The 14,535-nt window shown below is 41.2% G+C and overlaps 1 protein-coding gene and 1 non-coding gene across 2 annotated transcripts; both read left to right on the top strand.

The window, feature by feature from the left end:
- Nucleotides 1-1,244: 1,244 nt before the first annotated feature.
- On the top strand, nt 1,245-1,326 carry TRNAS-AGA. Its single transcript has one exon. It is a non-coding gene; the product is annotated as a tRNA-Ser (tRNA).
- A 197-nt stretch (nt 1,327-1,523) lies between these two features.
- Nucleotides 1,524-13,207, top strand: C2H8orf37 (chromosome 2 C8orf37 homolog). Its single transcript, XM_032181150.1, has 6 exons — nt 1,524-1,672; nt 4,656-4,752; nt 6,243-6,313; nt 6,842-6,907; nt 7,740-7,835; nt 9,427-13,207. The coding sequence occupies exons 1-6, from the start codon at nt 1,524-1,526 to the stop codon at nt 9,584-9,586; spliced, it is 639 nt and encodes a 212-aa protein (XP_032037041.1). The 3' UTR covers nt 9,587-13,207.
- The last annotated feature ends 1,328 nt before the right edge of the window (nt 13,208-14,535 follow it).

The raw sequence follows: 14,535 nt of genomic DNA, 5'->3' as shown, positions 1-14,535 counted from the left end.
GGCTGGGGTATTAAAGGAGCCCCGAGATGCGTGGGGAGGAAAATGGAACAAATAAATAAAAGCTTAAGTACGAGGGAATTCAAACAGGGCTTGCAGCTCATTACAGGGAATGCCAGGAGGATTGTAAAACACCTTGTAACCGAGAGGCTTTGCTTGGAGCTGTTAAGGACTGCAGCCCCCACTTCATCACAAATTTTGCACGGTCCTGGTGAGGGGGGCGAGCACTGAGCTTTCTGTCAGCCGACCAGGGATAGCAGTGCCTTGTTTTGTGCTTAACACAGGCAAAATGCTGCTTTTATAGGGGTTTGCTTAAAAATCCTACATAAAGCACACTCAAAAAAAAAAAAAAAAAAAAAAAAAAAAAAAAAAAAAAAGTTTGATTAAGCTATCTCCTAAAAAGCCCTTTAAAGACACTGTGTATGGCTGGGGCACTCAGTGCTGATTGAGAACCTGCTAATTACCAGGTCACAGCCTGCCCACAGCCACTTTGCTTGGCGTGCCAGCTGGAACTGGCTGAGGCTGGCTGGAACTGGTCAGAACTGGCTGGAACCGGACAGAACTGGCTGGAACCGGCTGCAACCAGCTGAGACTGGCCAGAACCAGACAGACCTGGCAGAAACCAGCCAGAACCGGGTGAGACCAGCTGGAACCAGCTAGACCTGGATGGAACTTGCTGGAACCGGCCAGAACTGGCTGAGACTGGCTGGAACCGGCTGAAACTGGCCACAACTGGATGAAACTGGCTGGAACCAGCCAGAACTGGCTGCAACTGGCCAGAACTGGTTGAGACTGGCCAGAACCATCCAGAAGCCCCAGCCTGGTGCCACCAGCGTCCTTCCAGCCATGCCAAAGCCTTCCCATGAGTTCCCTGCAGGCTGACTGGGATATGTGCATAGGAATGTACCTGTTTTTAGGTACTGAGTCCCTTCTCTTGACAAGTGCATCTAAATAAAGAAAAAAAATAAATAAAGAGGCATTTATTGGGGGGACGTAGCAAAGTTGGGCCGTTTCATGATCACAGCAACCCAAGAAAATCCTTTTCCTTTTTGTTCCAAACAGACCGACACACAACAGACCGAGCGACCCAAAAAGCGCGTTAAGCATTTAAATGCGCCTCTATTTTATATTTTTCAGTTCACCCTCACAGACGAAGCCTACACCCCTGTAGTTTTGACCACAAAACGCCCAGCCCCGTCCCGGGAGGCGACAGACATAGTGTGCCAGGAGGGGAGTTGTCAGCACGCGTAGTCGTGGCCGAGTGGTTAAGGCGATGGACTAGAAATCCATTGGGGTCTCCCCGCGCAGGTTCGAATCCTGCCGACTACGGCCGGAGCTCCCCGAGCTCCGTGCACCTTTTAACTCCCCATTTATTTCTTTTTTTTTAATTCCCGCACGCCCTACAGGCTGCACGGCAGCCGAATTGGGGACGCCTCCCGGTCCCTCCCCGTGCTCCCGGTACCGCGGCGGGCTCGGGGGCTCCTCCCCTGCCGGCGGGGCTGGCAGCGGGTGGCGCTGGCGGCAAGATGGCGGACGAGCTGGAGCTGCTGCTGGACGAGGTGGAGGCGCGGCTCTGCCGCCTGTCGGCGCCGGGGGCGGCCCGCGGCCCGCTGCGAGGCGGCCGGGAGGATGAGGAGGGCGAAAAGGAGGAGGAAGGGGCGGCGGCGAAGGGCAGGTTAGCGTCCTGAGTGGGTATTTCCCCTTCACGCATCTCCCGGTGGCGCAGTGTTGCCCACCGGGAAGGGGTCGGGGCTGTGCCGGGGCTCAGATCCACCGCGATGAAGGACCCGGAGCGCCGGTCGGACTCTGCGGGGATCTGTTTATGAACACCCGAGTGGTGTGCTTGCAAGCCCTGTTGCTTCTGCTCATCCTTGTCCCTCAGGAGAATCGGAGTAAAAGTGGCGTTAAACCCACATCAGCTTGCTTGCGAGTTGCAAAGGGGCGGTGGTTGGCTCTGTAGCCGACCCTATGACAAGTAAAATAAGTGCAAGACCCGCAGTTTGTAACAGGAGGATCTGTATCAGTAGATAAAACATTCTCAAATGTGTCCTTCCGTTGATTATGTGATTGCTTACGTGCTCTCTTAACACTTTTTCTACTAATCCTCTAGAGTAAGCCCCCCTACCTTGCGTTGTACGCCTTTACCTCAAACTCAGTGATGCTCAACACGACGGCTCCTGTGCCAACACCTTCGGGCACTGCCACCACCGCCTGCCCTCAGGCTTCCCTGCCACCTGTGGGGTTGTCACCTGTCCCCCTCCAGAGGTCAGCAGCAGATGCAGGTGTCCCAGGCCGGAACATCTTGGAGGTGTTCCCATCTTGAACATCTTCCCAGTCCTGAAGAGCCGAAGGACTGGCTCAGGACTAACAAGCCCACTACGTCTGGCCGCAGGGCTGGACTTCCTCCTTGTTTGCTTAATGAACATCTGAATTAAGTCAATCTTATTAGAACTTTTCAAAAATGACAGTTTTCTTTCTCAAGATTGGCTTTGCTGATGCAGAGGTGTATCAGGCCTCTCTTTCTTTGACAAAGAACTCGCCAACAGCAGGCTCAGGTGACATGACTTCACAATTGAGTGAAAACAACACGCCAGTGATCTCTCTAAATGCATACAGGTTGGCAGGAATTCCTTCAGAACCCCTTTTCAGTGCTAAAGCACTGCTGCTTCACCACCAGCACACTTTCTGTGACCTTAAACTTTATAAAATTACTGCCTGTTGCAGTATTTTGGCCACGGAGTCCTTTTCCATGGGTCTGCCAGTTGCTTTACGAAATTGAAGGTGATGCCTCCTTTCAGTACCCAAGCAGTTGTCAAAATACTCCTCTTTTTTTCTGGGATTGCAGTGTTGTAGAATTACTGTATACAAGTATTTTCGTATTGAATTTCCTAGTTTTGTTTGAGAGAGACTGTTACTCACCCGTGTTGCAGCTAAACAGTTGTCAGCACTCAATTGACTGGATTATGCCAAGTATTCAAATTCAAAACATCTCTGCTGTAGCTATATCTTTTTTTTTAACATTTTTTCACTTTTATCACATCTTTTACAGTCATAATGTATTACAGTCAAAATGGCAACGTGTCCTTCACTAACTCAGTCACAACTCTTATGAGTTGTGTATTGTGCTGATGAGGAAATCAGTAAGTGCAAACATGTTTCAAACCCATTTTTCCAACAGATGCTGTTTGTAAGAGTGGCACGGATTCTACTAAAGTATGAATTCTGGTTGTGCGTTTATTCATTGCATAGAACATACATATATACACTGTCTGATTTCATAAATGTAAAGAAAGCTAGCATTGCCTGTGAAGCAGCTTTCTGCCAGAACATTAGCAGCCTGGCATTGACTTCGCTGGATTCTTTCACTGACTGTAGGTCCACAGTGGAATATGTTTCTTATTATCCTTTGAGGCTTTTAAGAAGGAGATTGACCCTCACTGCTTCCTCAGTTAAGTCTACTCTTACTGAAGTATTGAAACCGTGATCTATGCAGTCCTCACTGTCACTTCAGATTCTTCAGATCCATCACAATATGCACTGCATCATCTTTTTTGAAACAGCAGAGAGAGCACAACTTCTTGTGGACAGCTGTGTGAAATAGCCCGTTTTTTTATATGATTACAATCATATTGAATGACAGTACAGTTGCACAGAACATGAGTACCCCCTTTCAAACAGGCAAAGAAAGGTGAACTTGCCAAATGTGTCCAGCCTCACGAATCTAGCTTGTAAGGATTAATGTGCAATTAATCCAATAATAGTAGGTGTGAGTCGACTTGCTCTATATTCTAATATCAGCTGAGCTTGTCATTCTGAATTGCTAACAAGAGCTCTGAGGTTTATAAATTATAAATTATGGATTATAAAAGAAGTTCAAACTGCTGCTGCACTTGAATAGAGTAAATAAAAAGTTTTTGTTCTTTTTTATGGGAAGGTCTGTGCATTGCCAGGTTGAAGGCACAGGCTTTAGTAAGCAGATTTACTGTTTCAAAAACAAGTTGCCCTGCTTCCAAACACAATACTGAGGAACGAGTTCAAATTTGCATACAGCAAAAACAGACATCCCTCCAAACACAGCTGCCACTTTTGCTGTGTATTACTGCTGTATTTTAGCACCATCAGCTTTTAAGATTGATTTATGTTACGCAGCCTTGTCGACCCTTCCATAGGGACAGTAATAATACCATTTTCAGTGCTGACTCGTGAAAGTCTGCTACATTTCCATCAGGGGCTTCTGGACACCTGGAACAATGTCCATTACCTGAGCCCATTAGAAGGGATGAGTGAGGCATAAAGCCTGCCAATTTCAGAGCGTTATTTCCATGTTTTAGAGATTTCTGTGAAAATTAGGGCTGTACAAATAACCCAATAACCCTCAGTATGTGCAGCATGGGGTATATTATCAGTGCTTTATTCAAGCTTGCTTTATTTTGCTTGTTTCTTTATTTCCAAATAAAAGAAAATAAACAAGCAAAAAGAAGGCTTATGATGGGATAGGACAGTTCAACAAGGACTGAAAGTCAAGATCTGGATGGCCTATCTTGGATTGTGCAGTAATTTTAGAGGAAAAATTGAACTAATTTATGTTTTTAACTGTCAGTTCTTTATAACGGCTCTGATCACGTTACAAAATGGAGGTTAATGTGTTTGTTTTTCAGATCAGCTAAAATGTTAGTGAGTCCTGGCAGCAGTGATGAAGATATAGATGACGTTATTGATGAAATCTGCAACGACAGCTTTGCCAAAATGCCTCCAGTGAGTATGAGTCTGGAGAAGTGCAGAAGTTCAGCGATGGAAAGAAAAGCACCACTAGCTAAAACTGGTTTAAACCAAAATTGAATTAAAATAAGCTGTAGGATAAACTTGGAGAATAAAACAGGAAGGAAAGCACAACAGTTCTACAGTGAAGAACAGGAGAGATATAAGAGATGTTCTTATGCAGGCAGTAACTGGCAATTAAAGGAAATGCTAAGTCAGGATAGAGCATAATGGCAAATGTCAGAGCCAAATGCCAGCTCTCTTGGCCTCTATCTGTATGTCAAGTGGTCTAAAGATCTTAATCACCTTCATGGTCCTTTGCTGGACCCATTCCATTATGTCCACATCTGTTTCGTACTGAGCACAGCACTCCAGACATGTCCAGGAGGCCAGACCTGGATGGAGTACTGTGTCTGGTTCTGGGCTCCCCAGTGCAAGAGAGAGATGGAGCAACTGGAGACACCAGCAGAGGGCCATGGAGATGATTAAGAGACTGGAGCTCTTTTGGAGAGGCCGAGAGAGCTGGGTGTGTTCAGCCCAGGGAAGAGAGGGCTTGAGGCGGTCTTACCAGTATGTAAATACTTGATGGGGTAGCAAACAAGGAGCCAGGCTCTCCGCTGTAGTGACCACTGACAGGAAAAGTGTTGAGGTCCCTGTGAATGGCAGGCAATCACCAGCCATGCCAACCACTCTGTGCCACCTGCAAATGACTTCTGGTGTTTGGCAGCAGGAGGTGGAGATGAAGCTGCCAATTTACAGTCAAGACAGTCTGAAAAAGAGAGTGATAGAAGGCGTTGAAAATGGTTTTCTTTTAGATATCATCAGTAGAAAGTTGTCTGATTTATACTTCCTATATATACAACTCTGTGTGCAGATTCTCTTTAATTTTGTAACATGTTTGTTTTCATTTTATTTGGCCTTGCTCCTTACAGGATGATTTAATGTAAGCCAACAAAAAATGCTCGTATACCACAATAAGTTTTATCTTAGTGAGAGCAAATTACACCTGTCAGTAAATACGTATAATTTTATCATTTTATATCCCTTTGATTTCCCATTTAGGATCTATAATTCCAGTATTTTATCATTCTGATAACCTGTTTTATGTGCAGCAAATAAGCTTTCCAAAGACACTGTCCTTCTGATAATATAAGACCTTGGTGTGTTTTCAATAAAACCTCAAAAACACTGAGGGAGATGATTCCTAAATTAAATCTGTTTTTAAAGGCAAAATTACTAGAAAGAGGGTGTGAAGTCAAAGTGATCGCATAGTGTTCCTTCAAGCAGAGATGGGAATTATTAGATTAAGAGAAGCCTTGTTACCTATCCATCTGTAACTTCAGCAGGTTTTGTCTAAAAGAGCCTTACAAACTCTTAGTCCCCAGCTTCTGTTACAGAGATTTTCTGGCTCTTGCTTTTTAAGTAAAACAGAGTTTTGTTTTAATGCTGAAATGCTGCCTTTTATTCTTTGATTGCTTTTTAAACAGAAATTTAAATCTAATTCTGCAAGACTCACACCTGAGAACAATAGTGCTGCTGTACAGATTCATAGGAGAAGGTAAGTGATAAATGTTTGGCTAGTTGAACGCAGCTTGATTATAGCTTGTTTGCAGCCAGGTAGTATTACTAATGTTTAATTTGTACTGACATTAACTAAGAAAAAAACTGAGTACTTAGAGAAGCTTTCTGTAAAAATAAAGATAAATAGAAAGTTAAATTTGAAGAATTACTAATGTGTTTTCATGTAGTCAAAATTATTTACAATTCAGGTAATTATTGAACGACAGCATCCTGTCAAAACCTGCAATATGTAATCACATGTATTAGGCATAGAGTGGTTATCATCAAGTTTTTCTTTGAACATCTTACCAATGGAATTTTTAAAATTCAGTAGTTTGTAAGCATTTGGATGTTTTGCTTGTATTCAGTAGATACTATCTTAGAAACACTATGTCTTTAAAAAACTAGATGAAATCTTGCTGAAAAGGCAATGCTGTGTAACACATAACTGTTCAGGAAGCTATATTACTTTTTCCAACATGTTTTGCTATAATGTGATTTTTTTTTTTTTCTGAAATCCATATAGGTGCTGTCCAGTGTACTTGGGTGGAAGCTCTTCACCGAATGGCATAGGAACAAATATTTCAAAAAGGTAAAAAAAAAATTCTACTTGCTTTATCATTATTTTTAATCACAGCTGTGTTTCTGTGGTGGTACAGAGTTCTGAGTTTGAACTGTACAGGACAGCCCTGTATTCATTTGAATGACTGCCTGTAACTGCAGTCTGAGTTAGTTCATCCCTTCCAGTCCTCTGCTCTTGATCACGAAATCTTTAGCTTATCTGAGGAGTTGAAAAATGTGTGCATATGAGACAAGAGACTCCAAAAAATCAAAATCATGTAGTTAAGGAGATTTCTGCTGTAGAGTATTGTATTTTTCTGCTTCTCATCAGCTTTCTGTGTGATGCTGAGTATGACACTTAAACATTAGGCTGGTTTAAGTCATCCCAGAGCCTGAACTGAAGATAGGCAGCCCAGAGCCTCAACCGAAGACAGGCAGAGCGCTTTGTAACTGCAGGAAAGGTACTTTAACCATAGGGAAGGTGCTTTAAATACGTGTGTCCAGTATCCAGTAGAACATCATTGCATTTATATCAAGGATTTTTTGTAGTAATTATGCAGTTATGCATATGTGGATGGTGGTCAGGTACAATACCAGTGAGGAGGATGAAAAAGAATATATCTGGAGAACATCAGTTTATTTGATATATTCCGTGGGGTTAGGAACCTGTAAAAATGAATACATGATCATATAGTTTGAACGTGTACATAATGAATGTGCCAGATATATGAAAAATTAAGATTACAGGTTAACCTTGCTTCTAGTATTTCCAAGTGTGTCTGGTTTTAAAACAGCAATGATCTGTGTATCTTCTCTGATTATAATAAGCTCTTGGAGATTCCTGGTTTTTTGTCTTTGACCAGAACGTGTGATCAGCTACGTTGTACTGCTTGCGACTTCCGCGTGTCACTTTTCAATGACTACATCTGGGATCAGTCCTGTGATTATCTTTTTTTCAGGTACGTCTCAGGTGGGTTTGGTATTAGTATGATGTTACTGTGCTTCAGGGCTAGATGGGAACAAGAAATGTGAAAACTCCATAGCAGCCCTATGTTAACTAATAAGGAACTGTTTGGTAATCAGTTGGGAAAGTCTGCAGGGAGAGGGGTGTAACAATCTGTTCCACAATCTTCCACAATCTGTTTTTGTGCCTTTCCATTTCTTCCTCATCACTGTCCCTCTCAGTTTTTAAAAATAATTCAGGTTTGATAGATCAAGAGGCAACTTTACTGCTGAAATAAGAAAATAGTCTGTGTGATGTGTTGGCCTTGATGTCCCATTGCAGGATGCCAAAAAATAAATGAAATACCAGCATGTACTTCTCACCATATTCTTATTCATACACAAACTACAATTAAGTCAGCTTTTTTTTTTTTTCCATTATCAAGCATTATGCTGTCATGTTTAGTAAAAAAGATAGTTTGGTTTCTTAACAGGCTGCTTTTTGAAACAACTGGAGAGGTGGGATTTTAGTTTTCTTGTTATATAGTGAAGTCTTTAATCATTTTGATTTTTTGGGAAGACTTATAATTAAGGGGTTCTTCTGTCCAGTTTCTCTAAAACTATCTGATGCCAAGGCTTAGTGACAAGTAGTGTACCAGGCATGCTCCAAATACAGACATCAAGTTTAATTTCCCCTTATTTTGGTGAATTCTCTTTATGTGCCTGTTCATACAGGGAGGTAGTGGATGTGTTCAAGGTATGTTCTTGGCCACCAGGGGGTGTAACGTCTGAAACAGAATAGTAGTGGATAAATATCTCCTTTTCCATTATTTTTCTTATGCTACATTTTAGGTTTTTCCTGTATTTTCCCTCCAGTTTCAAAAACCTGTGTTTCTCAATGAATTAAAATATTTTTTTCTCAGTATTTAAAAAAAAAATATGTAAAACAAATGTAAAAATGCATAGTAGTCTCCTGAGATGAGTTTGGTCGCTAGAAAGCTTAAATGAAAATATAATTCTTTTGTTTACTTAAAGGCTAAATATCCTTGGTTCTGAGATCTTGAATTAATAAACAACATAATGACACAATGCGAGTGGTGGATGCTTGCACAGGAATAATTGTTGGTTTGATGTACATTCTTCTCTCTTGTGGCCATTTCAGTCACTTTGATGACCAACTTGAGAAACAGCTACTAATAACATTTTTATCCCTGTAGTTATACCCGTTCTGCATAGGGAGTTTTACAGTAAGCTTGATAAGACTAATACATTTTTGGATAATTTCTCGGTAAGACAATTGACTCTACCTGGTTTTCTTCCAAACTCTTTCTTTGGAGGCTGAAGGAGCATCTCTGAACCAAACTGAGGACATTGCTTACAAAAAGATTACACTTCAGCTGATCTGAGAATACAGAAACTACACACTGAGTTCTGCTCTCAAGAAAGGATGGTGTTCAAAACAGAACTTAAGCCTATCTCTAAATTTGTTCATGACAGTGGTACTAAGAAATGTTCTTAAGAGCTTTTCTGAATTCAAATGGCCTTGTGTGTCTTTTTCTTTAAAAAAAAAAAAAGCATGATACTAAACTGAACTCATTTGATTGACAGGAATAACATGCCTGAGCTCAGTAAACTAAGAGCGAAGATGATAAAGAAGAAAGGATCGCGAGCATACGCTTGTCAGTGCAGCTGGAGATCCATTGATGAATTAACTGACCTCCAAACAGACCAGCAGCTTCGGTGGGTTTGTGGTAAACATGCAGAATGAAGTCTTCTTGTGTGTGGCACCTGATTCTGTATGGAAACAGGTCACAGGCTTTGTTTCCTACACAGTTTTCAGACAACAGATGGAAACCTGAATATTTGTATCTAGAAATAGATGGCAACACCCAGAGTTCAATCCAAAAGCATCTTTTCACTTTGTCTTTCAAGCAATATGAGGAGTTAAATTAATGGAAGAAGCAACCAATTTGGAGGCTTTCTGGAGACTAAATGAGGTTAAAGCTCACATTCAACAGTGTTAAAGGAAGGAAGGAAATCAACAGATTAAGGCACAGGGCAAAGAGCGTGTTCCTCTTATCTGGAAGAGAGCCTTATTTCTTCTGTCTGCAAAATGTTGGACTCAAAGAAAACAGCGGGCCAAGATACAGCCATTTCACACAAGCATATGAGTTTCTACACAGAAATTAATACTGTTCTGCTTTTCTCGTAGCTGTTAATGAACAAATGGTTGTAGATATCTTTAAAAGTATGCTGCAAGATCAGCCCTCATCTCAGAGGTTTCAGCACACCCCAAAACTTTATTTTAGTCAACACCAGCCAAAAACTGCAGGTGTTGGAAATTTCCTTCCAGTTTGTACTGCTTTCTTCAAAGCGCTTTCTGCTGACGCAGGACTTTTACTACAGTGAATTTCTTGGACTTCCCTTCAGTCTTCACTGCAAGAGATGAACAGGTTATTGTGCAATTATTAAATATTTTATAATTTTAAAGTTACTCTGAAGAGTATATGACACCTATCAATATTTTCAAGGGAAAAAAGGTACAGGCTTTGAAGAGTGAGAAAAAATATATATCCCCACTGAATTTCAAATTTATCATTTTAAGTTTCACTTAGTTTTCACTTCAGCTTCACTTCAAAATAGTACATATTCAGAAAGTGTAACTGTCCTGTTGCGACACACTCCCTTCCCCCAATAACTTCATAAAACTACTTCCAGTATCTTGTTACTTGGTGAATTGTCTTGATTACAATTAATACTGTGTAGCTTATGAGCTTGTTCTTTTCATTATGTGTAAATAACACAGGAAATGGACTTGGATTTGGGGAGAGGAGAAAGAAGGTAAGGATTACCGGTGCTGGTAATCATTACATTGAAAAGTGTCCCAAAATGGGAAGTCTGCTTGTGTTTTTGGTATGTGAAACTGTACCAGTAAATTCAAAATGACTTGCTTTGTACAAATTGTAGGGATACAGATCATTCCAGTTTTTGTGAAGTTTTGTTCATGGCCCTAATCCATTCATGATCGATCTGTTCTTTTTCTGAGCTTTTTCAAAACAATTGCATGGTCTTTCTTACAGAAGTCATCTCTTGAATCTGTAGCCTTGTCTGTACCCCTCGGAAAGAGCAGATCCTGGTAGTGACCAGAGGCATAATGTACTCTGTGTCTTGCACTTTCATGAGTGTTTTTTTAGAGCCTGTGGAGGACCTGCAGTCCAATATTGGAAGTAAGTGTTCCTAAGATTTCTCAGGTGTGTCTGAGGGATTTCCATTACTGGAGAACACCAGTGTGTTCATGGTAAGAGAAGAACACAGCAGTAGTACTTAATTTACTAGCAAGCTCTGGAAAAGAAGAAAATCCATTCTTCTTCCTGAAGAAGAATGAATTTCAAAAAGTGCAAAGTTTCTGTGGCTCACCTGTCCCGAGGCCATTTGAGGCTGATGACCAAGTAGCCCCATGGGATGTTTTGGCCTGGATTTCCACTGAAAGTTGTGCCATAATGTGGGGAACAAGTTAGGCTTGCAACTTGTGAGCAGCAATCAGGGGAAGTCCTAACAGACATCTCAGTTCATGAGACCCAGTCTCATGTGACTTGGAACAGAAGCATTTCTCCTCTAGCCTGTTTTAAACAAACACACAGAAATAGTCACCCCCCTCTGGAACAGTTTGCACGACCAAGCGTGTGGAGCAACCCAGGCAGAAACAAAGTTCAAGGCATCCTTCTTAGTCATTTTAATGACAAGAAGATGGCCTGAAGTGCTTGAAAAAGGGAGGCTAGGAAGGAATTGAGACAAAAGGACTAAGAGTGTAAGAGAAGTGAACACAACTGGCACAAGTATCAATTGACACCAGTAGTCAGTAATACTCCTGGGTCATCTCATCCCCATTCTTCTGTTAACCTAGAGATTTGCAGAAACACGGTGCTCTCTTGAGAGATTGTTATCAAGCAATCATATCACTAACACCATTAAGACCACTCTGAGCCCTGAAAATGTTAGAAGATAGTCTTTACTGGCAAATGTATATGGGAACCTGAGCATTCCCTGAACTCATCATGTTTATCCAAGTGTACTTGGTTCTGGCCTTGATTAGAGTGGTGGGATATGACAACAGTTTGTCCAGGTGAAGTTTTAAATGTGCAGAAATGTGCTTATTGTATGGCTTTCCATTACAGACTTCAGCACATTCCAAGATCTGAGAATAGTTAGTGTGTCATTAAATATAATTATTTTGTTGGAAAGAAGAGTGGCTTTCAGTATTTGATTCCCCTGCTTTTGCTTTCTTCAGTGGTAGATGTTACAAACCACTCCAAAGCCTTCAAATGAAAAGAATGTAAAGAAATGTAAAATCGGAGCTTGCATGTCAATTTGATGGTATTATAAGATTGCAGAAAGGTTCTCAAGATGTAGCCCAGACCTTATATGATACTTCCGTGTCAGTTATCTGAGATAGCAGGGATTATATAAAGAATTTTGTTGAAGAATGCCATTCAGCTGTTGTCAAATGGAAGTACTGGGGAACAGTTTTACAAGTATAAATGTGACCATTGTTTTCCTCCAGTTTTTGCTTCAGAAGAAATAATACCATTTCTGTTTGTGAAGCGGGCAAGGTGAAAACTTGAGACTTTCTTTGGGCTTGGGTGGTATGCTTGGAAATTTTCTAGCCTGCAGCTTTAGTCTGTAGCAGATCCCTCAACAAAACAGAAGCAATGAAGTATGACAAAAGAAGAATCCACTTAGAAATGTAGCCAGTGGTTTAATGTCATACCAACTTCTCCAAATCAGTGTTCCTGCACTACTGCTGAATAAAAATCAAATTCTGATGTACCTAATACATTTTTATAGCTTTCCTTTATGAGATTTTAACGTGCTGTTCTATCTCACTTGTTCTATGTGCAAACATAGATGCATGTTTTGTAGGATGTCCAACCCAGACTCTGAATATAGCCCCAAAGAGTAGTTATTAAGGATATTAGCCTGCCATAAAATTTGACTTCCAGAAGTGTAATAGCATTACGTATGGCAAGCTCTGCATTGTAGAAAATTGAATAGTTTTGTTTTTATTAGCCATTTCAATTTTGTACTGAAGGTTTTCTGTAAATGCCAGGCACTGGATGCTTCCACGTGTTAGAGGACTGCTCACTTCTCTTGTTTCCTGACATGTGAGTCTTTGGGTCAGGTCATGTAACCAGCACATGTGGGAGTCACACAGTAGGCTACGTTGGGAGCTGCCTAGGCAAATTCTTCTTCCAGACAGGCTTTTTTTGCATGGGGCCCGACCATTTTGCCTGTGGTTTGACACCCGATAACCACAGACAGGCCAACCTGTGTGGGATGTATATAAAGGAGTGTCAGGTGCTGCTCAGTTGTGAGAGCCACATATGATGCCTGGGACTGGTCATGTGTACATTAAGTATTTTTTGAATGTAGACACATCAATAAAATGCAAAGTTGGAACAAATCTGAGTTGTGTTTCTTGTAAACTGTGACTCTAATGTGTTCTTCTTAGCCAAGAGAAGACTTGTGAAGATGCTGCAGGACCCTGTTTTCTCTGTTGGAAGGGTTATGAAATCCCCCTGCGGAAAAAAAACATTGTCCAAATCATAAGAAACAAGTAGGTACGTGGTTGTTTTCCTCACATCAGTGGGGATGTAGCAAATACCTAAGAAGTGAGGGAGCTAAAGCTTTACCAGATAACTCATTCTTTACCAGATAACATGTGGACAGCACATTAAATTACAGCAAGTTCATAAAAGTGCACTCACCACCTTTCTTGGACATTTATCTAGGATAAAAGGTGGAGCCAATTGCTGTGGGAGGTGGCACACAGCTAAAGCTGTGGACTGGGATGCTGGTACCTTGGGGTATCAGTCAGGGCAGGTTACCACTAGTTTCATGCTGGTCCCTTAAAATTGCAGTGTCAGTCCAGGAATCACAGCATTTGCTGTCCCCTGGCTCTTGCTGTAGAAAACTTTTCTTAGTACCAGCAAGAATTTGCTCTACATTACAGTAGTTAGAATAAATCTTCTTTCTCCAGCACGAAGAAATGCTGAATAGCACACAATAGAGTAATAGACATAAATATCTCCTATAAGCCACTTTGAGTTTGGACTCTAGGTGTTGGTGCTATTCAGGCCATAATTACTTCACAGACCAAGTGTGCAACGTGGACGTGGTAAGAACATAGAAAACACTGGCTCATGAGTACTCCTGACTTATCTTACGACTTGTAGTGTTACAGTGTGTGTTTAGAAGGTAGCTCCTATGCATGTTGAATTCACATTAATTCACTTTAATTCTGCTATGTTAGATGTGCTTTTAAAAGATGTCATTGGGGGTAAAATGTGATTATGCAATCTAGTCTGTAGAGGGCAGAGCAACACCGCTGAGCATTACAGGTCAGGCTTCTGCTTCGTTAATACAACCTTATACTTTTTCTTTTCCTTAGAATAATGAAGGTTTACATTCAACCGATTTAGGCTTTTTTTACTTGTCTCAAATTGGTGTAATTATAAATGGGACAGCTAGATCTGTGGTAACTTCACTTGATTTTTGTGTGATTTCATCCAAATTACTCAAGTGGTCCTTAACTAATAAGGAAGCAGTTAATTTTTTAGCCCTTAGCTAAGGAAGCGTATTAAAGAATATGTGTGTGCGTGTGTGTATCTATACACATATGTATGTTTGGTTATCTTCTAGCAACCACAGTGGAAGAAC

Source organism: Aythya fuligula, chromosome 2 (assembly GCF_009819795.1).
Source record: "Aythya fuligula isolate bAytFul2 chromosome 2, bAytFul2.pri, whole genome shotgun sequence".
Lineage (NCBI taxonomy): Eukaryota > Metazoa > Chordata > Aves > Anseriformes > Anatidae > Aythya > Aythya fuligula.
This window is presented reverse-complemented; position numbering and strand designations above follow the sequence as displayed.

What these genes read in the sequence shown, in the direction of transcription:
- C2H8orf37 (XM_032181150.1), top strand. Translation starts at nt 1,524, where the DNA reads ATGGCGGACGAGCTGGAGCTGCTGCTGGACGAGGTGGAGGCGCGGCTC. An exon ending in GGGGCGGCGGCGAAGGGCAG is followed by an intron (nt 1,673 to 4,655) that starts GTTAGCGTCCTG and finishes TTTGTTTTTCAG; the next exon opens with ATCAGCTAAAATGTTAGTGA. An exon ending in GCTTTGCCAAAATGCCTCCA is followed by an intron (nt 4,753 to 6,242) that starts GTGAGTATGAGT and finishes CTTTTTAAACAG; the next exon opens with AAATTTAAATCTAATTCTGC.